General features: G+C 31.7%; 1 protein-coding gene across 10 annotated transcripts in view; it reads right to left on the reverse strand.

Moving 5' to 3' along the window:
* Positions 1–347: 347 nt before the first annotated feature.
* The window catches only part of LOC100652167 (monocarboxylate transporter 10), a 47,166-nt gene continuing 23,199 nt past the window's right edge, over positions 348–24,314 (reverse strand). The window contains exons 1-10 of one of the 10 annotated variants that reach the window (XM_048409979.1): positions 23,843–24,095; positions 22,447–22,530; positions 14,749–15,237; positions 10,671–10,822; positions 9,823–10,096; positions 9,333–9,468; positions 8,768–8,933; positions 7,948–8,194; positions 7,477–7,617; positions 2,715–5,262 (exon numbers count right to left, since the gene is read on the reverse strand). In XM_048409979.1, the coding sequence (XP_048265936.1) occupies positions 4,991–5,262; positions 7,477–7,617; positions 7,948–8,194; positions 8,768–8,933; positions 9,333–9,468; positions 9,823–10,096; positions 10,671–10,822; positions 14,749–15,193 (1,833 nt within the window). In that variant the 5' untranslated portion in view covers positions 15,194–15,237; positions 22,447–22,530; positions 23,843–24,095 and the 3' untranslated portion in view covers positions 2,715–4,990. The other 9 variants (XM_048409980.1, XR_007225677.1, XM_012313408.3 and 6 more) reach the window with 9 other exon arrangements.

Genomic DNA, 24,314 nt, shown 5'->3' on the forward strand with positions numbered 1-24,314 from the left:
CCTTAAACACGGCATATTTGGCATTAGTATACGAGATCTGCGTATTGAGATCGATGGCAAAATGAGGATTTGAGCGATAGAATCGTGAAAAGCCCTTTAACGATGAATGATACTTCGCCGATACATTTCGTGATATTACTTTAGTTTTGAACTTTAATTTTTAATTCAAAGAAGGAAGACAAGATGCATCTTTCATCTATTAATATGGTTAAAATATTGGATTTGTTTCTTTCATCCTATTATCATAATTATTGAATGATACAGAAATAATAATAGTAGTAAAATAAGAAATAAATAACAAATTGCCAATATATTTACATCTAAAAAATGTTGTTCTATTCGTTCGTCATATCTTTAACGATTTGATTAGTTCCTAAATTTCAAATTAAATTACAAAATTGTAATCAATTACAATACCATTTTTTATAAGTTGACGAAGTTCTGGCTATGGAAGATTAAGTGAAGTTTTGGAAACTCGATCGTTTCTTTTTTCATACCATCTTCCTTATTCTTTTTTATATGCACCAACTTAAAGTTCTCTTTTCACGAGTTTTGTATAGTCATCGACCATAAACAATAGACACACAGCGTATAACATGTATGACACGTTGAAATCCCAATGAATTCAAAGAAGATTGTGGAACTGAATATTCTTAATTCTCTAAATTCTCCGATGTCCATATAACTAAAGAAAAAAAGAATGATAAGCTCTCAATAATCGTCGATTTAAATAAAACCATTAATATGTCACCACAATGTACATCACTTTCTGATTCAGGTCGAAGTTGTATCTAGTGTACAATGCGAGCGGATTTAGAGCGTGCTGATTTATCGTTGTTCCAAATATACCTCGAAAGCGCCAGTGTTCTGAATTGTGGTTTATCCGAAGAAATAGTCGCGCGTGTAATTTCGAATTTAATGTATCTGGCTGACGGCGTATCTGAAAAAGATCGATACAAATAGATATTAGCTAGGAAGAAAGGAGAATAAACTGTATGTCGATATCCTATGCAAAAAAACCCTGTCCCTTTCGCGCTTGTTCTATACAAAAGGAAATTGAAAGGTATGAACGCGAGATAAAAGGATCAACAGCGATTAAACCGTGGTTGCAGTAAACTTTCACTTCGCCTAATGCGTCACGCTCCCTGTAAATTTAGGCAATTAAATTGAGAATTTAGACGGCTCGAATCCGTGGCACGAATAACGATTCGTTTCACGTTGCACCGCCGATAACAGCAACGCCAAATAAAAACGGCAACGATGCGTTGAAAACAGAGAAAATCGACGTCGTGTCGTTTAAACAGAACGTAGGAAGCTTTGAATGCAAATTAAATGGCATCGCGGTACAGATTTTAATTTCAATACTAATTCCCCCGGAAATTTTCATTGGGAAAATGTTTCTCTTTTGTTTTGTGCCATCCAACAGTACAAAGAGTAGGTAAAGTTAATTGATTATATCTGATTAATATATAATTAAAGAGTTTCTACCTTCAGTATCTTTGATATCGTATTATTATTTCTTTTTTTTTTTTTTTGCCTAATACCATGGACAATATTTATCGGTTATTTTGAAATTGGAAGCAATGAAAATTGTTTTCTCTATTGGAAAAATTCTCGAGTATGCATAATAGGCAATAATAAGCAAAAATAACGAAGGAAGCTTTGAAAGAATCAGAAACATCGAGAGAGAGGCCGGGATGAATGTAAAGAAAGTGAATAGAAATGAGAGGCCGTGAAATCTGGGAAAGATTAAGAAAAGATGAAAAAATGAAGGAAAGTAAAGGAATCAAGGTAAAAATAGACCAAAAGACACGAAAGAGTATCTGTAAAAGGGAAAAAGGATTAAAGAAAATTAAGAAACGTATATAGAAAATTGCGGAATATTAAAAGAAACTGAGGGAACTTAAATATAAGCAAAAAATACTACGGAGGATTTGAAACGGCTGAAGGAAAGAAGATAGCGGGAGACTAAATAAGATTGTAAAAACCTGATAAAACTGTAGGAAGTTAAAAGAGGAATTGGAAAAAAACAACAAATGCCGAAGAGAAATAAAACATGGGAAAATGTGATACTCTTTATGTGGTAGAAATAAAATTTGTCTTATTGCAACGGAAATCTTTGCCAATAATTTTAGACAGATCTTTTTTCAAATTCGAACGAATATATTATTGGAGTACTAGATGTTACTGGAATAGTATACTATTGTTATCCGAAACTATCGTCGATGATTTAATCGAAATATAAGTAATTTAACTCAAAGTTAAAAGGATTAAAAAAGTCAACACGAAATTGAAAACTGTTAACAAAGACTTTACTTTGACGTTCATTTTAAGAGCTAGTCTGTAAAAATGAAACGCCTAATCGATGATTCGTGGAACGTTTCAATTCATCGTCCTTAATTATTAAATTAAATACCACTTATTAAAAAATATATCAATATCTTTTATTGCAAATCTTCTACAAAATGTGTCATAAATGAATTTTCCTTGGAATTCTTCTAAAAAGTACGACAGAGCGAAAAACCAGAAAGATCGTATAAAAACATTTAAAAAAATTAAATAAGTTTGAATTGATTAACAAAAATTAAGCAATAAGAATGATTAAAGTCTTTGATATATCTTTCACTCGTTTTTCGTTAAATCTTTATCAGTCTGACATAGAACCACGTCACACCTAAATATCGAAAATGCATCCTGAAGGAGTAACCACCTAATACATTTCCAGGAAAACAGACCGGCATGCGGCAGTTACATTTATTCTTACGCGAAAGAATACAATGATCTGACAGTTTTCTGAAAAGACGGAAATAGCACATCGTATATCCTCCTAGCAAGGAGTATATATAAAATGTAGCAGAATCGACGTACTGTACACTATTCTCTTCCTACACGCTATAACATTTTGCTGTATATTTGAAGAAACAACATTCTTCGTGAAAACGAAATCTCTTCATGGTAAGAAAAGAAAAAGAATTGTAGATGAACGTATAAGATATATCAAATTAACTCGTTAATCGTGAAAGACGAGTTAACGCTTCAGATTGTCCATTTCTTTAAATATTAATCTCTTAATAATTTCTTTATTTAGACATCTCTCACTTTTTTACTTATCAATCTGTGTTTATTAAAAATAAATTACGTCATATTGAAATTTAGGATTCTCTAATTGTTATTAATCTTAACGGTTATGGAATTTTCCTATCGTTAAAAATAATTACAATTAAGTAAATCAATTGTTGGAAATTAAGCAACAATCCGCTTAACAAATTAAATAATATTTCACAGAGGTTCGATTGTTCCAAACTAGTATCTTTATAACATTCTTATTTCTTTATTTCTGTTATTTATTCTTGCGCGAATATTCTAACTATTTTATGTACAACATTTCGAGAAAAATAACATTCTTGCTCTGTCAACACTAGGAAAATAGAATATTCTGTATCGTTAATTATGTTATGGCCGGCAAATTACTACGTATCAAAAGGAAATCTACAAACTAAACGGAACCTTACAGATTACATTTAGTTGTAATTGTTGAACAGAGGGAGAATGAGCCTATTTTTCAAGTATACGTCAAGAATGACTATTAGATTACAAAACATGTAAGATTCTCTAACATTGACCGATTCATTAATTGCCTAAGTCATGTTTCATAAGGAAAAATTTACTACGCACAGTATTAAAATGTTTTCTCGGATACGATACAAAGAAATGACTAAATTTTCAATTGATATAAAATCGTAATCGTGGTAACATTTAAAAACACCTTTACTTAGAGACTATTAAAACTGTCGTCTTTTCGTGTAACAATGATATTTCTATACTTTTCATAACAACATCTGTCACGATACTTATTAACGACAAATAAAACGAAATTTCTTTTCAAGGAAATCTACTCGTCTTACGACGAAAAAGGAAAATATTAAGAACTGCAGATGAAGCAAAGATAGTATCATGCGAGAAAACATCATGGCACATAGTGGTTTTATCGATCGTTAATAAAGTCAAATTTTAAAATAAAATTCCTAGCGTAGAATAAGATAATGATCATTAACTTGAAATGTCAGCATATCGTAATTGACAGGTAAAAGTAAACGTTGAACGTTTTGATTCTTTCTAGATCAATCGATCCTAAAAATATTTCTATCGATAGACCGGCTTAAACTTCTGTCTCTGTGTCTTTTGAGTAGGTCTATTTGCATAAGCTACGTAACATAGAAATAAAAAAAGAAACAGAATCTAATAAATTTACGCAGCTAACGCGATCTGATTTCGAATACGTGGTAGAGTACGTTGATCTAAAAATACCGAGGCAACTATTTTATTTCGTTCGATCCGATTCAAAAACGCGATTCTTATTTCTTCTTACTCCGTCGTCCGAAAAATATTGACTTGATCGATATTGCTTGTTGAGCAGGGATTACAAACTCCACTGAGAACGAGTTAAAAAAAAATAAATCTCGTCTCTAGTTGAACTTCCTGTTCTATTCGATGTGAATATGCTAAAAATTCTAATTCCTATGATTCTTCGATCGCTACAAAAACTAGAAACATTCGTTGCTCGTATCCACCGAGAAACATCGATGATATGACATTTATACGTGAACAAAGCGTCGAAGATTATTATTCACAATGATTTTCGGATATATCGATCGTCGCTGCTTCGCGAATATACTCAACCCTTTATTTTCTTTATTGTCTGTATTATAAAGTGCAAATTTTATATTCCAAATAATCTTGATCAAGAGAATACGTAACATCAAGTTTAGCTGTATCTTAGAAAATTTAAGATTATTTGAAGCAAATTATGCACATGAAATCAATTTATTTTTTCATCTCAATATTAAAACTACGAATCGAATAATTATTAAAAGAACTGTGAAAAGACAATTTATCGAAAGAAAACGATAATGATAAAAGAATCGTAATGCGAGAATATCACGATGAAATCGACGTGAAGAATCTCGAAACAGCGACGTTTATCTGCAAGCTAACACGTTATAAGAATCGACGATTGCAGCATCCTTTGGAAGCGACCGGAAGTTGGCCGATTCTCACGGTGGAGCAATGGCATGCTCTCTGAGCGTTCGTAACGACCGAGATATCCGATCTCGTGATCCTGGCACACTGTGTCCTCGTGAAATCCGTAACACTCCGACGAACGATGGCTGTGGACGCCTGAACGCGTCATCTTCCAGCTTGACTGCTCGTGTTTGAGAGTTGTCACGAGATACGGGGATCGAAAGCGGATGCCCGAGCTGCCTGTGGATCGTAAGTGAGAAATTGTTGCAAACATAAAAGAAATTAACGGTTGAATGTGATCGAAAATTCGGAGCAAGTTTGCGGAAGTATTTACAAAAGAAAGAATGCTAATTGAAGTATGGCGAAGTAAGGAGTTGCGGATGTGCAAGATGTTAATTGATAATGGAGGTAGGTACGTTCACATTGAATTGAAAAATGCGAATGATTTTTTAACGAAAACTTAAGGGACATTCATAGAAGGCATGGCAGAACACATGGTACAAATAATGGAAGGAAGTTCGGTTTCTTTTATTTGAAACCTCATTTTCAAGCAAATGATACTTCTCGAATCGATGTACTCTACAAAGCGGCAGCTTTTAAACGAAAAAATTGTATTTTGTATTTTTTACTTATTTTTAATCGTAGAATGTATACTGTGTACTCGTGCCACGTATCCTGCCATATTTTTATAGAGTAATAACGAAAAACAGAAGTAAGCGGAGAAATGCTTGTTTGAAGAATCGATGCTATTCGTCGGAACAATGAAAATGGATTGGCGCGTAAAAAAGTTTCGTTTTTTCATTGCCAATAGCTCTTCCTTTTTAAATTTATGAAATGTACAAAATATAGAAAGGAAAATGAGAATAGAGAAAATTTGTTGAGATTGAAGAGGTAGAATATAAAATATAAAACCAATAGTAAAAGGTTCTATTTCCAATGTTTAAATCGTCATTTAAGGATAATACTTATTTGTTAATTATACGAGATACAGCGAAAAAGATATAACAATAAATCCTATAGACGCCGGAAATTTGTTAGCGATAAATAAATATGAAGTAAAAATGATTGAACTAAGGGAAGCAAGAACTATGATGTAAAAACTTAAATCCGTAAATAGAAGCAAATATGAAACCTTTTTCATGGTTATGATGTATAGTATCGATTGTAAAAAAAAGAGAATATCACTACTTTTTATTAACATGTTCCATATAGAAAGCACAACGTTCGGGTCAGTGGAACCAGTGTCTGACCCAAACTGGTTATTACTACTGCAGACGTTCTACTCATCTGTGTCAGTGTTTCTCAAACGAGGGATGTTCTCGTAATATACAATTTATATAATTATCATTTTTCAACCATTATACGATAATAATGCATATAATATAGCGTATTTATCGTATAAACGAAAATTAAATTTTAAATGGAATTTTTATTCTCAGTTTAATACCCGAACAAAAGTTTCTTACACATAGAAGTGTGGTTTTCTTACGATAAAATTAACTACACTTCCCAAGAAGTGTAATTGACTCCAATTTCGCTTTTAATACGTGGAGATAAGATATTCGCGGAAAAGTAGAGGGATTACCTCTATGAGAAAGTAAACACTGACTATGAATAGCGCATAATGGATGACAGAGTTGTTGTCATATCGCAACGAGCCGACACGTAATTAAACTGTCAACGCAGGGTGCAATAAGTAATTAATTGTTGCAAGGCTGCATTACCATGATTAATTCGAATTACCGCATTAGCCCTCGTTACATATACGTAGATAAATAAACAAAAAGCAAGAACATGTGTTGCATAAAATGCATTCATTATCGATGTTAAAATACCAAAAGATTCCATCCACAAAAAAGAGATTAGAAATGCAGAAAAATGTCGAAGAATATTATTCGCTTTCCATATGCGCTTCGCAAAGAAGATTCTGTTAAGAAAGAATAGTTCAATAATAGCTTCTGTTCGTTTGTAGGATTTGTCAGGAACTCTTAAATTTTAGCAACAATTTCAAGCATCGTCCATTGATCACTGTGACGCCTCAAATTTTGTTAAATCCATTGACGCAGAAATGTGACATGCAAAAAGGATCAGTACGATTTTATGATTTACGTATTATGTTACACAAGCATGCGATGAATTTTCGCAAAGGATGCAGTATCGGTAAATAGAGATTAAAGTAAAGAAAATGGCATGAAGTAAATAGAGAGCAACAAAGTCTGAGCAAAATGTGCAGACATAATTTCTCGAAATATTGAATTTATTTTACCAAGTGCTTTGTCCCCCTCGACAGCAGACGTGATTCGTATTTTATATTATCCGAAAAGCTTTCCGTGGAAAGCTTCAATCGTCTTGATGAAAACAGTTACAAACCGACACGCACGTGTTTCGATACCACATGGAGAAACAAACTCTGTTAGATAGATGTGAATAATGCACAAATACCTGTTTACCGACCATTTTGACAAGTGGTTTTATCCCCTGTGTTTCCGTTAATGGTGGTCTGCTCTTCGTCTTTCACGAATTTTATCAGGAACATCGTGAGTGCCCCTATTATTGGTGGAATACCCGCTAAGAAAAAGGGTATGTCATAGCTACCTGCGTAAACCAACAAATAAAAAGCAAATTAGATATATTTTTCAGTAAGTAAGTAAAAGAATCTTTTAAACATTTATATTACAAAATTTAACATCTCGACAATTATTTTGTGAAATATTGATTCTATTGTCAAGCCTTCGTTATATTTTTAAAGTCGACTTAAATTACTTTCTATACAAAAATCTCAAAGATAAATATCAAATCGGCTTCTGATTGAAATATTAATTTGGAATTTCGTTAACAAAACGAACTCTAAATCACTAATTCGAAATTCCAACAAAGTAACAGATAGTATGAAATCTTAATTAATTATGTGACGTAATTAATTACCGGTATGATCATACAGAAGACCAGCAATGGGCGGTCCCACAGTCAAAGGTATAGAACACATGCCTAATAGGAATCCAATGGCTTGTGTCGCTTCTTCTCGACCACATATATCAAATGCAATAGGACCCAAAAGGGATATAAAGCAGCCATCGAATAATCCCATGGCCAAAGAGATAATTAGTAAAACCACATACGAATTCGTAACGGGGAGAAGCATTGTAAGAACACCGATACTAAGGAACGATATCTAAAATCATTCGAAACAAATGAAAAACTTTAAAGTAAATAAAACGAAGCTTCTTAATTAATGCTTCTTAATAAACGAAGCTTCTTAATAAATGAAGCTTCTTAATTCCCGAATCGATAAAAACTTCAAGTAAAACTTCTTCACATGAAAAGATACTCAATAGTTTAATATTTTGGAAAACATTAAGTGTACATATATATATATATTTGTATCTGTACACATGCATTGAAAATGTGACAACTTGAACAAATCTTTTCAGGAAAAAAGAAAAATATCTGGTACCTTACAAAGACATTATTTAGATTGCTTAGAATTAAATGAAAAATCATTTAGACAGATACTAAATAATTTCCCATTTTTAGTCCTTTAAATCCCTCTTTGACGGTTTTCATATTCTTTTAACTGAATTGTTTCAATTCCACACACTTTTATGTTTAAATACATGTGCGATATATTATACGTATATGTAATAATTCATTTATGTATGTATATATATATATTTATTTTTCATTTATAAAAATTTGTCTCCAGAAACGATTTGTTCAAGCAATTGAAAAGGAGTGAACGATTTACCTGTTGCAACAATATTCTGTTCACCTTCGGCAAGTCAGCGATATATCCGAAGACAAGTCGACCTATACCGGAAGTAATACCGATGCACATAATCGGCAGCTTTTTATCCGAGCCTTTAAACACCGTCTCGACAAATTTCCCGATGTGAACATATGGGACGAAATATCTGAAAGGAACGTTCTCATTGATCAGGCTACTCGTGTCACTTAATACTCGTCACTTTATACGCTTTCGCCGTGGTCGTTTCTTTCGACGATGGCTTGAATTACAAGCCACATGTAACTTGACTGTCGTTAGGAAACAAGTTTCCTTTCGCAAACGCGTTCGTTAACCAACTTGTCGTCGGTTTTCCGCGCCGGCTGCAATTTAACTGACAACCTCGATCGTCTCAATGTTAGCGAGTGGTCGCGAGTCAATAATCAAAGCTAATGGTTTAACAACGAGGAAAAGAACGAAGCCGCCGACAAAAGACACGCAAGCTAAGCCGATCAAGGATCGCTGCTTGCGTTACGGCGAAAGTGTTCGTACATATTCAAATAATTCCTCGTTGATCTAATGTACTAACCCGAACAAAGCGAGAGGGATCGAACTAGCCCATACCACGTATCGTTTTCTCTTCCAAATCGAGACGTTCACAACTTGCTTCAGACAGTTTTTGAAGCCCGATTTGGATTTTAGTTGATCCCGCGGCACCGAGGTAACTGGAAGAATCGTGATAAAGAAAGGTTACGATGATCTTCGATTTCCGATTAATTTAGCTACGCCACTTTTGAAATCGAAGGAAAGTGAAATTTTGTTATCATTCTCCTTGCGCCATCGTTGTTCTCCTTCGATTTGGTATATTTACTCGCTGTTTCGTAATAACTTCTATGATAAAACATTGCTTGAGAGATTGAAAGAACGCGTGGAAGAACTTCAAACATTTCAACGTATCCCAAAGAACGAACAAATTTTAGATAGGACATCTTAACTAGGAAGGACAGAATCGATAAGAAAATTTCCATTCCAAAGACGTTAAAAGTATAACGCAAGTAATAACAGGAATTAAGACTTACGTGGAATCGGTTTGAAGAGAATAGCGCAAGCCATGACAATCGCAGTGAGCATAGCTAAAAATCTTAACGTCCCTTCCAAACCGAAAAGGAGAAGTATGACTTCGATTAAGTATGGCATAAGAATGGTAAATACAGAGCTTCCAGCCGTGACGATACCATTGACCACACCCAAGTACCTCTTAAAATAATGTCCCAAGATGGCTAGACTCGGTGTATAGGCAAGACTAGCACCAAGTCCGTACATCACTCCATAAGTCAAATATAGTAATGTCACCTGAAGCACAGCGATTCTAAAAATAACTCGAGTCGATTATGACAACGAGAAGAACAGGATGTAATATGGTGGATAACGTATCTTCGTGCAAATTGTTTTACGGTGTTCTATTTTTATTCTTATCGTGATCAGCTTTTTCAATTAAATATAGTTAATGACTCATTTCGTCTAAATGACTCACTTAGATGAATTGTATATGCGTTGATGGAATACAAATTTCGATCATTCGGTATGGTGCAAGAAAAATCGATTAGCTGTTCGAAACGTAAAGTTTGGTAAATCATTCAAATGATACGTACGATAATTTTATAAATATATGATGAAAATGATGAACGTGGGTGTAATTTATAATTAACAAATAGATAATTTAGGATTGAATAATAATGACAACAAAGGAGAAGGGCAAAATGTAGGAATCAATTGTAAACGTCTGTCAAACTGAAATTTTACACTATACGTTCTAGATCGATATTGATTCTCGAAGTAGAAATGAAATTAACGCGATCGATGTAATGAAGTTATTTCGTTAGATGATTACACGGAAATAAATGAAAAAAAGAAAGAAATAATTTACCTTGCTAGAAAATATTGAGGATAGAAGCATACCGCTGGACGCAATAGCACCGCCCAAAAATGTGGTCGTCTGAATCCCAATTTTATCGGTGAGAATGCCAGAAATTGGCGATAAAAAGAACGTGGTACCAATGGTTAACGACCCTACCAAAGCTGGAACAAAGGCACGACCGCTTTCCACAATTTCTGACAATTTTTGACAATTTCGACAATTTATCTGCGACAATATGTCTAATCTACTGCCGACATATGCGTAAAAACGTTTGAACGTCCGATGAAACTTCCATTACTCAAACTATGTGATAGAAATTCCATTTGAACGCAATTTTTTGGAATAACGAATTTTTCTATTTATCTTTTATATGTATATTTTTTAAAAACAATACAGAAGCTTAGATTTCATATACTCCTTATCTTTTAAATTAATACTTGTTTGAAGTTAGTTTTTCTGCATGGAATAGTGTATATATGTATTATGCTATGTATTGTAATTCTGTTTGTAGGGAATACTATGAAAAGGAAACAGAATACAAAACGTTACCAAAAAGGCGTTGTATGTATAATAGAATATTCAGATAGCAGAATGTCCCGATATTCGTAGAGTATTGGAGCGATGGAAATTCTGATAACAGAAGTTCTATCACGCTATCAATATACAACGAAACGTTTACTTTGATCTTGATATCGGTTAGTAACTTCAAGCTCCGGTAACTCGCCACTAAATTCTATAAAGTACAACAGAACGTATTAGACGTTAATGAAACATTACAATTGCTAAACGAAAATGTTTTTCTCATATTAGGCAAATCGTTTCCCAAAAATGACCAAACTTAATTCATAGTTGCCAGTGAGTCGCATATAACATAGTGATAAGTAAATACGATGTAAGCCGGCAACCATCCTAAACCGAAAGCTCAAGATTACAATAAATAAAAAATAATATAATCGATCATAATAACAAATGATTCGTTTAAAAAGAAAATATCAAAGAGTACATAAAGTTTGTCGAAATTTAGGATATGTCAAAGTACATATGCTTAATTAGATCGAAAATATATATATTCACAAGAATATCGATTAAATGAACGCAAATAAGTATGGTATTAATAATAATAAACAAGAAGGACCATTTATTCATGATCTTAGATGTCGTTTAATGCTCGTATTGTTTAGTAAAGACCTAGTTCTACTTTAAAGAGTAACTACCCCCAGATTAATATTATTTGACCCTCGTTACTATTAATACCCATGTAATTGTCGATTAATTCAGATCCAGGTTGTCCAGTGCATTGACTCCGCGGATGATTAGCCTGATCGATCGGTTTAATTGATACGCTACCCGAATTAATTATTCCATGCTTCACTTAACGACGATTAAATCTTAGGAAGCATCAGTACTTTTGAAATGTCGGATTTAGGCCACGAACCAATTAACGGTTCAATTACGCCGTGTATCGTTCGTATTCGTATTAGAATGTTCATTGATTGTTGCTTGACTTCAATTATTTATAAATTCATGCTATAAATGCATATTAGGTTCATAAAGTAAACGAGAGGGATGTAGCTGTGTTTCTTTCGTTTTATAACCAAGGTAATTTGAATAAACCGACAGAGATCGACGAAAGATCCAGTACATTTTCGGACGTACTGTAAATACTCAACTAATATTTGTAGTAATAAGCATTTACATCAAATATTAAATTTTTTCACGTGAAACCTACACCTTTCTTTTTCTTCCAATAAACAGAATTTCAATATTATAGCTGTATTTTTATTGCTGTAAATCCTTCCATGTGTGAAAAAGAAATAAAAAGAACAGTAAAAAGTTAACGACCTGTGAAAATTGACAAGAAAAATTCAAAATTTATTAATTCCATAAACAGTTATTGAGATAAACTTAATACTGCAGTATAGTGTAGTATAGTATAGTATGTTTATTCGTATTTCAGGCTCACGGCCTATTACAAACGAGATTATTGAAATCTACTGCATATATCCTATATATGTACCTATATATGTATAAACATTTACATATATCAACACACATTCATACATATACCAAAGATACGTATTAGGTTGTCCGAAAAGTTTCTTTCGCTTTATAAGGAAATAATGGATGCACAATGTTTTCCGTTTTATATTATTTTATCGAATTACATATGATCCATTTTGTTCTATCAAAATAAAGATCACAACATTCGACAGATTAGGTTTCATGTTTGTATAAAGATGCATCGTTGTAAAAGACGTGTCTGTAAAAGAAATACACTTTCCGGACAACCTAATACATACATACCGCGATATATTAGCTTAATTTTCATTATGATTCAACTAGCATTAATTTTCCTATTTTTATGATCTCTTGTACAAAGTTGATAATAATATGCTAATAATAGATTAACCCTCGTAAAGGGTTATAACCTAATAACTGAATCAGACGCGACGCGAGTAAGATAGTTACAGAAAAATATTATTGGAAAAATATATCAACAACTTATAGTATTATGATAATCGCTTGCAGTTCACTGATCCGCGAATGAAACTATTAGAAATGGTGATATCAATATAAAAATTGTTAAATAATAAAAATGGTAAGATAACGCGCAGTTCATTGACTGCACTGAGCCAGTGATTGGGACAATGATTGACCGCAGTGGATATAAAAGAACACGATTTTTTGCTTCTTTTTTCTCAACTCTAATCTTAGCTTCTTTTCCTTTTATCGAATAATATAAAGTAAAAAAGAAAACGAATCGCGGTACAACACATTTACAAATGTTACAGTCTATGCGATATACTTCATTTCATTTGAATCAGTGTCTTTACACTTTATGATACTCCTTAATAAAAATAATAGTTTTCAATATGAATCAATATACATCTTTTAATTAGTAGACTGAACAAAGTCTAGTTTTTCAATAAAACATGATCTAATCATCATTTAACTAATCACTGAAGAAGTCAAAACCTGGAATATTGATCTCTGAAGGATTTCACGTTATTTATATTATATTGTAAGTGCTGAAAAACGTTATTTTATGTCACTGTTCGTTGCTTTGTGACTAATGCACCGAAACGAAGGAAAAATGTATTTACACAAGCATATGCAGTGCACTTATTGATAAAGATATCCCATTATTAGAAATCATCAATCAGAAATAAAAAAGAGATAATTTTATCGGAAATATCTTGTACTATACTCAAGGTAAGAAGATAAAGGGATAAAAGCTTATTATCTTAACATTATTTAAAAATTATCTACGTTAATGATTGCTTAAACGACTTCTCATGCATATTCGTAATATATATATATAGAAAATGTTTACAATTTATCTATTTTTATTTATTAAGAACAACCTTACTTGCAATGTCATGCTTCCAGTGATAACCATAAAGTAAAAGCACTATCGATACTAAACTATCAATACAAAACTAAGTTTTTATTTTTAACTAATAAACGACATACGACAACGATAGGCGCCAATTAAGATCACTGTAAAACTAATTTTTTCTTTTAATGAACTAATGAACGATATTATCAGTCTTCAATCGCGTATATCAAAAAGATAAAGGATGATACGAACCAAAAGACACTGAATATACGAATGTTCTTATTTATGCAGCCGTGTATACTCACATATTCCTATTTATCTTCTCCTCGACCACAGCCGACATATATATGTTATACGTACACGGTATATTCTTCCCTACAAATTATGTATTCTGCTGCCTTTCACACAAATTTCAATATTCTACGTAATCTAAATCTTTAACGATAAATAGACTGCGGATTTTTATATATCAAAAATTTAAAGATGTAAAAACGCGATGGTATATTCGTCGTAATAGAGTGCATGATCACCGAGTGAAATAAATTCCTGTTTAAGTTCTATTTCTTTAACGATATTCATAAAAATATGTATTTGCATAAATGCTCACGGTCTAATGATAAATAATATATTAGAACTACCACAAATTACATCGCACCAATTATCTACACTCTACTCAACTAAATTCTCCTATCACTTACCATATCTATTATATTCTCGCTAGTGATAATGAACAATCAGAGAACTTACCTGCCTTCGAAGATGCCCCTGTTTCTCCAGACTCTAACAGTCTCCTCTGTAACTCGAGGTAGATCGACGAGTACGTGTTTATGACGCTGAATAGAACACCGTTGATGATGAAACTGCCTATCATGACCATCCACGCTCGCAGACCACCATCCGGTGGAACGATCACGTTACGGTCATCAGCATCCTTCCTCGAGGCGTTCATCGACGCTCGATCATCCTCGTCCTTATCCGTCCTGTTCGATTTCGCGATCGACACGTCGATTCTCACCGACGAGTTCTTACCGTCGGTTTCTAAAAGAGGGTTGCCTTCAGTGCTCGAATTCGAAGCCTCCTCCGGTCGTTGCGAATCCTCGTTCAGAGAACTTCGTTCGAGGACCTCGTTATTGGTATTAGAAATGTTCGTCGAATCCGTACTCTTCGACTCTGTATTCTCCGCGATCGTCATTGTTCAGCTTCTTGTACGCTTCTGCCGATGGATATCGATGATTTCTAGAAAAATAAAGAAAAAGAAAGGTTAAAGCTACTTCATGAAGAAGAATGAACGAACGGAGGGATTAATTCGTGACGTTTTTAGTTAGTAGGACGATTGTAAAGTCGAATAAGAATAAGATGGTGGAAACATGATTTGACATAGATTAGAAAAAATATTAGGGCAACGCTGTTGGTCGTGGACATCCGGAGAAATTTTTGTTATGGCATTCAAATTGTTAAAAATATAGAAGTATTTCTGGGAAAATGAATTTTCATTTCTATTAGGATAGAAGCAGGGTTGTATTCGTTATTGAGTCATTTTTATTATGCCAAATTAATTATAATTATCTATAGTATTATACTATAGATTGGTAGTTTCACTATTAAATATATTTCGTGCTACATAAGGAAAATATATATTAGAATCTAAATATTTGTCATTATAAAGATAATATATATACTTTTGTCTCGCAGGTTACCATAAATACAGATATCTAGATAAGTAAGCAAAACGTGAAATTTAATTTTTAATGTTATATTTAGGTCTCGCATAATTAAAAAATGTCGTTGTAACGTTGCTTACATAGTTCAAACACCTTTCAATTCATATTATATAAAAACCTACAGTCAAAAAATCTTTTCAGTTTGCGAATGAATTCGATTTTATCGTTTATTAGAATTAACTTCAAAATTTAGTCTAGTTAGTAGCAAATACTGGAAGACATAATAATCTTTTGTCTGATTGGTGAGAGTGTTTATGCAAAATCAGGAAATAACGTGTATTATATGTACATAAATATTGCTTTGCCCGATAAAATACATAATAGCGCTTGTCTGATAAGAATTATTACACACGTACTTCGATAATGCATTAGGCAATGTACATTAGGCAAAATAGAACGGATATTTTAAATTGAGGAAAATTCAGAAATCTTAAAAGAAAGTTAGCGTGATTAGATTTTCTGGGGATATATTTGACTTTAGTTTTCGGTAAAGATGATTTTCAAAGATTATTCAAACTAAATTCGTTATATTATTTATAACTTCGTCTGCAAGTAACACTAATTATTAATGGATTTACTTAAACTAAATCATCAAAATCGAAGAAAAGAATAACATGGAAAGCAAAGAAGAAATTACAATAATTATATCTTAAAACGGTGTACACATAGTATTAAACAATTCGCACGCTTTATCACGTGTTGATAAATGTGCATCAAACGTGAACGTATGCATACGTGTATTTAATACGACGATAACAGTCTATATATCAAAACCAATGGCGTAAGTAGCGATGGACTAAATCGCGAAATATATATTTTACGTTATTGAAACATTAAAAAATAATAAAGAGTATTCTGACGAAAGAATTCAAAGTAATAACTAAACATTTAAAATAAGAATCCATAGAAATTTCATAATTGTTTTACGTGAATCATTATGTTATAGATAAAAGATTTTTATCCTACGGACTCTTCCGTCTTCAAATAATGTGCAACTTGATATCAAGAGCCTCATAGATATAGAATTTCATCTACTGACAAAGTTTAAATATTACTAGTTTGATTTTGATTTAATCCTATCGTTATCAATAGTGTGATACGCGTGTTAAATTATTATAAATTATAGTTTTTGACAAAGTATTCCTTTTTATCGAATCTATATATTCCTTTTAATCGCGTAAATATATAAAAAAAAGTTTATGACAAGGGAGAAAGAAACGTGATAAAAAAAGATATAAAAATGAGTTGTCCAGAAGAGGCCACGATCTACAATGTGAAGGTAGAAAGTCGCAGTTTCGTTTCCATTCCGCGTTACGCCAAGGTTTAATAAAACATGATCACTCCAATCCGTGTGAATACGATTTATCTTGATGTGCGTCTTTCTTATACAATAAAAACTGCTACCAAATACAAGGGACACCATGTTGAAAACGTTACAAATTTCGAACGACGCACACCATACCAAGGCGAGACACATGTAATCGTAGTAACAAAGTGTTAAACTACTTTCTAAGAACATTAAACGGTCGGGAGTTGCTTGGTATTTGTATTCTAATTTATAATGATCAAAAGTGGCGCGTATATGTGCGCCTGTTTAATTCTAAACGTAGAAGGCGTACACCATTATGGCCGTGTTTAAAGAGAGACGAAAATTTATTTTGCTAAAAAAATGTTAACTTTCGAAAAGAGAAATATCGTCTGTTGCTACAATTAGAGCCACTTTTTACCAGAGATTTTTTCTTTCACGGCTAAGAACGAACGCTGAAACTGTGGTCCGAACGCTAGATAAAAGATAATCCTATAATTACTATTCCGTGAATATCAATATCACTTGCGATAACAAAGAGAGAGGAAAGGGTCAAACAGCACGAACCAATTAAAATTAAACGGTCGATTCTAGTTGAAGAGAAGCCTCGAAGCAACGATAATACAATAGAGTTGTTGGTCGGAAGGAAAAGTAACGATTGCATACAAAGAAACGGGTGAACCTTCCGCCAAGTTCTTCGAAGAAGACGGCGAGTTCAGTTTGCTTAGTGTATAAATCATAATTACGAATTTCCGACATGGCATAATGCGACCTGAAGAACAAACCACGTCATCGTTTATGCTACCAGTGCACTTTGTTACTCAAAATTAGTAAATTCGAGAAGATTACTCCACGCGTTCACTCGAACTTGGAAAGTAAATCTATATAGCGGAGAAACTTCTGTGTATATTTTAGCGCATGTACAAGCGCGTCGCAAGCAGCGTTTTATAAACAAAACATCAAATTCTTTTCGTTGTTTGTTACCGAAGCAGAAACTTTCTTCCAACGTTCATCTCAAACTTTATTTTTTAAACTATTTAAATGCAAAAAGAAACTTACTTTACCGATTCTGTAGAATTTAATGAAAACTTTAATATATAGTTTGTATGTTTATAACGGAACAATTTTTAATATAATAAATAGAGCTTTAAGAAGAAGTGAAATTCTTTTCTTATTAAAATATATTCGTTATATTTTGCTTCGGTGATTCTAATATGACTAAAAGATACATAAAAAAAATATTCCCACGGATGCTTTAAATAATCAAAATAATTTTCTTGATAATTAGGTTCATAAATTAAATTGCGCTATTCATCGTGTATATAAAAAGGATGAAATTAAAATGTCATCTTATCGAAGTTGTAAAAATTTTAATTAAAAATTCTTTTTTATTTTTTACCACAGATATTATTCGCAAAAATTATAACATTAAATGTTTCGCAAATGTACATATGACAACTGCTACTTCTTAAAATGTCCAATTATTTTATCAATAATGTACATACATGAACTCCTTGCTGAAAACCATCAAATCTGCTTCTTTTGACCTTGACGCTAATCTACATTCGAATTGAGTGGATCAAGCATGTAAAGTATGTATATCATACTTCGACTCCCATGTCAATTATTCGCCGATTAACCTTCTCACACATTCCACACAGAACATAATTGGTAACAAATACTATGTTTATAAAAAAAATAGACCTAATCCAATGATTTTTACTAATCTGAATAATATATATATACATAAGAAATGAGTCTAGAAATCGCAACAGAAAGATAATGTAAAAACAAATAATTTTTGTTAAGATAGTAAGATAGAAAAAATAACAGTTATAATTAAAAATTACAAACTTTTTCTAAATTTGTTAGAGTTCACTTTTATGCTGACATCTACTAAACCAATTACTATAAATTGTAATAAACGAAATAAATGAAATTATCTGAATGAAATTAAACAAACTAAGTAAAGTTGACTACTAAATGAAAATTAATTACATTTAACACCACGTAGTTAGGACAGTCAATTGAGGAAAGCTGAGCGACTTGAAGCCTCCGTTAATCAACTCCATAATGAGCTCCATTTAACTATCCAAAAAAATCATCCTAATTGAACATGTTACAAGTACTAAATTATAAATAATCACATTAATGCGCGAAGACAATCAGATATGCAAGTTATCTAATTCGATACTCAATCAACAAAGGAAAATTCTCTCTTAAATAACTAATTACAACAAACACAAAATAACACTAATAAAAATTCACTGACGAATAAACTAACTTCCCTGCCGTCCGCTAATCTTTCTACAATATTGAATTTCGAAAAACGAGCAAGTAAAACACAAATTGTAGTATCCATCAATTAAGATGACCATAAAGAAGTTATTTTGCACAACATGGAAAATTATTAGAATGAGAAAACGTTATTAGTATACGTGAAAAACTACTATACTACCATTTTACTAATACTATACTAGTATTTTAACGTTATCAACATAACATGTACATGCGTGGCATTCTCGATAAGCAAAAATGTGCATACACGGAAACGAAGAAAGGAAATATGAGAAAAGAAAAAGAAAGAAGAGCGACGAGTTTTCAAATTCTGAATCAACAAAGCACGACGCACGACACCGAATGTTGCACAGGATCACACACGTTGCTTCTAGTCGTCTTCCTGATCTCTTCTAATTTCTGTCAACACTATGATTCTGATAGGTCGCATGGACTGAGACCACAACACGACACAACCGCGATGCATGAATCATCGCCGAAAAGTGCCTCCTTCATCGAGCTTGAATTCACGATTGACGGACGTGTGTCTGTTCCTATTTTGTTCCTCGTAAATCGGAACGTAGCACGAAAGGTTGGTTGGAAAGTAACACAGAGCGAACGACTGAGAATAGAAAGGGCCAGTGGAGGCTAGATGGTAGCCGGAAAGAACGACAAGAGAGACAAGAGAACAAACGGACAAAAGAGCATAGGAAAGAAAAATACACGGACCAGTTAACTAGATAGAAAACGCAGGGAATTCGAAAGTAGCGTCGATTGAGTTTACCAAATTTTTCGTTTGCTCAGTGGGCTTCCGGCGAAGATAACGCGTGAGCGCGCGTCTCGTCGCGTCGATCGTCTTCTTTGTTGACGACCACTCTCTCTCCACGATCCAACCAACGACAGAGCCGAGCATAAACTGAAGTAACCAGCGTTATTCGTCGACCGTACGAGTGGTCGAAAGTTCCGTGTTAAGAAGAGAGGACTAACGCGCTAGTAACTAGCGAGCGAACGCGAAAACGATGAACGAAGACATGTATCTCAACTGCGCGTAGACTTGATAATTTCACATGCCGATATAACGTGTATTACCAAATGATTGTATATAGTTCCCTAAACGCGTCCACCTCGATACTTCTTCCGGTCTAAACGGGATACCAGGGGAATATGTATGACCGATCGAGATCCACGGCCTCGTTCGATGCCTAGTCAATGGAATTGAATAGCTACGCGATATGGTAATAGTTTTAGGCACTACTGATTGTTTAAGAGACAATGGATCGAGAAATTCTAGAAATGTATAATTTAATAAAATATATGAAATTGTGTTCCTGTAGGAAAGAAGTCTATCTGGCGTTAATCGATCGAATAGGATATTAAATATTTTTAATACACGAAAAATTTTGTAGAAAGAAAATTAAAAGATCGAAACATTGTAGTTAATATTGGATATTAAGGAATCTGTAGGGTGAAAACAAGGAAAGATATTTCTAACTTGTGCTTTGTGAAAATTGTGTCTCACAAAATAAGTAACGATTATTACAAGTACTATTTTAAAGATAACTATAAAATATTGCTTATATATGATGATAAAATAAAATATATTGCGCTGAATAAATCAGGGACTATTTTCTAGAAAACTAAAAAAAGATAAACTGCATTTATGAGCAGAAGATTCATCCTTCTAAAAGTACAAACACTAAACTGTGAAGACTAATTGTATAATAAGGAGAAACTTAAATTTTTCTTTATGCGTGCCCAAAGTTTCACATGTTTTACAATCTTTTATTTTATTTGTAACCAAATGTAAAGAAATTTTGTTACAACATTCTAAAGTAGTGAACTTTCTCATACAGCACAACGAGACTGCGAATAGATAACTATAGATAACTATGTATGTATACATAAAGTCATAGCTCAACATGGTTCGATATTGCATCATAAAACTAGAACGTCTCTGTCTCTCCAATTTTGAATCAAGCAATTTATTTTATACACCTATTATATTTATTATCTAATAATAAAATAAATCTGACTAAACAATTTGTACAATTATTTTCATAGAAATAATTGAATAAAAGAATTATTTGTTTTTGTTACTGTATCGTAAATATTTTTATCTTCGAAATAATTGCATTTTTTGCTCGGTAACTAAAAAGAAATATATGATTTAAATCTCTATAAGTTCTTAAATTGTCCAAAATTATAAATATTTGGAAACCACCGAAAGACCTTTTCTGCAAATATAAAAATACTGTTATACATCAGCAAGAACTAGGAATTATTCACTTTATATGATATCATGAAGAAATATATACCAATATAAAAAGATCGTATCTCCAATCTTGCCACAACCATAGAATTTTCTGAAAGTGTTCTTTCACGTATTACGCGATTATCTCAGGAAATATTAAACTATAGTTTACAATACAAGAAATCACTAACAATAATTTACATTTTGTAACAGACACCGTAAAAACAAAATGTTTACATAAAATTCAATAATTATTCAATTTGAAACAAAATTTAGCTTACAACTTTCTTTAACTTCCACTATAATTCGATAAATATTCCAAATTACAAAAAGCTAAACGAGAAGCAGCTAACATAAATATGCAAGAAGCGAAATTTAAAAGCTGATTAAAAGTACGGTTAGTATCTTTGAATTTTCAAAGCAAACATAAGTAGTGATGCATCTCGAAAAATTTTTAAACATAATGAGGCAAAGTTTGAAAATATGAATGGACCATGTACTTCACTTTACGCCTTTAATCAATAATATATTTATTATTAAGAAGCTGTGAAACATCTTACCTTTACCTGTACCTTATTTTTATTTCTACTCTGTAGCATTTTAGCGTTTAAATTTTATTCCGGTAATTTTCGAGTCATGAAAAAATTCAATCCTACATTTTGCAAATAAAATTCATGCATCATTTTAATCTAATCATGCAATTTATTTCTTAAACACGTAAATAATAATTTATCTAAAAGTAAGAAAACTGTACTATAATTTTATGCATCATTTTTTTAATTTAACACTTAGTAAAATATTCCTGTAGTACTGATGTAGCTTTTTTCTTTAAAAATGCAGAATATATCTTCAAAAATGCAAAACTAATATATTTAAAAAGTATTGTATACCTGATTTTCATTCATCTCATTTTCATCAGCTTCAAAACACTTTGCATTGAATTTTTATGCCCCATAATTATAACACAAAATTCACTGCAAATTTATAATACAATAATCTAATTGATAATTCAAAACAGATAATATAGCATTATTATACATATATACATTTTAGATTCCTGTAAATAACTATAACAAAAAAAACTTTAGTGGCCTCAATAAGTAAAAAGGAATTCACAATGAATGCATAATGTATGATTCATAAAGGGTAAGACAATTATCAATGAAAGAAAAACCCAAGTTTGATTCATAACATGAGTTTACTGAATAGTGAAAAGTTATAATCCTACTTAGTGTATAATATCTTAAATATGAAATTTGTAATTTCATAATTTCATTAAATATTTTTACTTAATGATAATAACAACCTTATATGTGATAATATACAATGATATAAATTTATAAAAAAACATTATACTAATATCAATATGATTTAAATATGATTTTATTGTTACTTATAACTAGGATAACAAAATAAATCTTATAAAGGTATTTATATTATTTCTACACTAATGCTTATAGAAGTCTTATGTATAACTATAAAATAACTATAATCTAACTTTAATTACTTTCACTTATATACTATTATATCAATTTAGTAGATAAAATATATGGGTATATAAAAATTACTCATTTTGTGTCATTGTTGCATTATAAAAAATATTGTAATAATACAATAATTTTTAACGCTGAGAGCTCAAGAACATTAACTTTCAAAAATCTATCGGCTCTAACTCATTTAATTACAGTTGTTTATTGAATTCTTCTAAGATCTATGATGATAAATTATTATCAAAAAGAGCTCAAAGTGTTAATGTTTTCTTATCAATATTAAAATAAAAATAAGTAGTTGTGAATATATTATATGTAATTAATGACCTAAACCTTCTATGATACTATATTAAGGTTACTTATATTAACTTTAATTATGAAATATAATAAAATATAACATCACAAAAAGATCAATATAAAGATGATAGTTAAATTAAAGGCATAATTGATTCATTATTTTTGTTACGTGTAACAAGTAATAACAAAAATTTACTTTTATTGAGGCCACACTGTTCAGTCATACATGTAATTATTTTTTAATACAATTTATCGTTTTATAATTTCATTATAACGTTATACAACAAATTACTGATAAATAAAGTTTCAAACTGTTATATGAACAATTCATTCACTAACCACACACCTTCAGGAATTTTGTAATAGAAAGTTATTAATACTTTCAATTAATTTCAATGATTGCACATTATTAATCACACAATATGTTTGAGACAAGTGATATTACATGAACAAAACAGAATTGGAAATCTAATCAATAAAATGACATGCACCGTCTAACCTTATATTTCGTCACAGTTTCGTATTACTATCTCATAGTATAGTCTCTAACAAAATAGTCTTTAGAATAAATTTTTTGTTGTAAAAAATTTCATTCTATTTAACTTAAATATTTTTGAACCTTATCCGGAAGTAACAATATATTCAAATACACGTGCATATCTAAAACTTAAAAATTGTCCTAAAGACATCCACCACGAAAAATCCCTGAAATTATCTAGACATAAAGAGATTCTACTCCATATTTTCATTAGAGAACACTGAATGTCAAATTATTTCTTATAAATACGTTAATACATTTTCTTTACCTTATACAAAATTTGCATTATAAAAAATACACAGGAATTTTAATTTAAATATGCTAATACACTAGTTTTACTTTCTATATTTACATTTGATACTTAATACTTCCGAATTTTTTGAATCGATTCTTCAAACACATTTTTTTTTTCTTCATGATAGTAGATAGTAGC

The sequence above is a fragment of the Bombus terrestris genome, chromosome 11 (assembly GCF_910591885.1).
Source record: "Bombus terrestris chromosome 11, iyBomTerr1.2, whole genome shotgun sequence".
NCBI classification, from domain to species: Eukaryota; Metazoa; Arthropoda; class Insecta; order Hymenoptera; family Apidae; genus Bombus; species Bombus terrestris.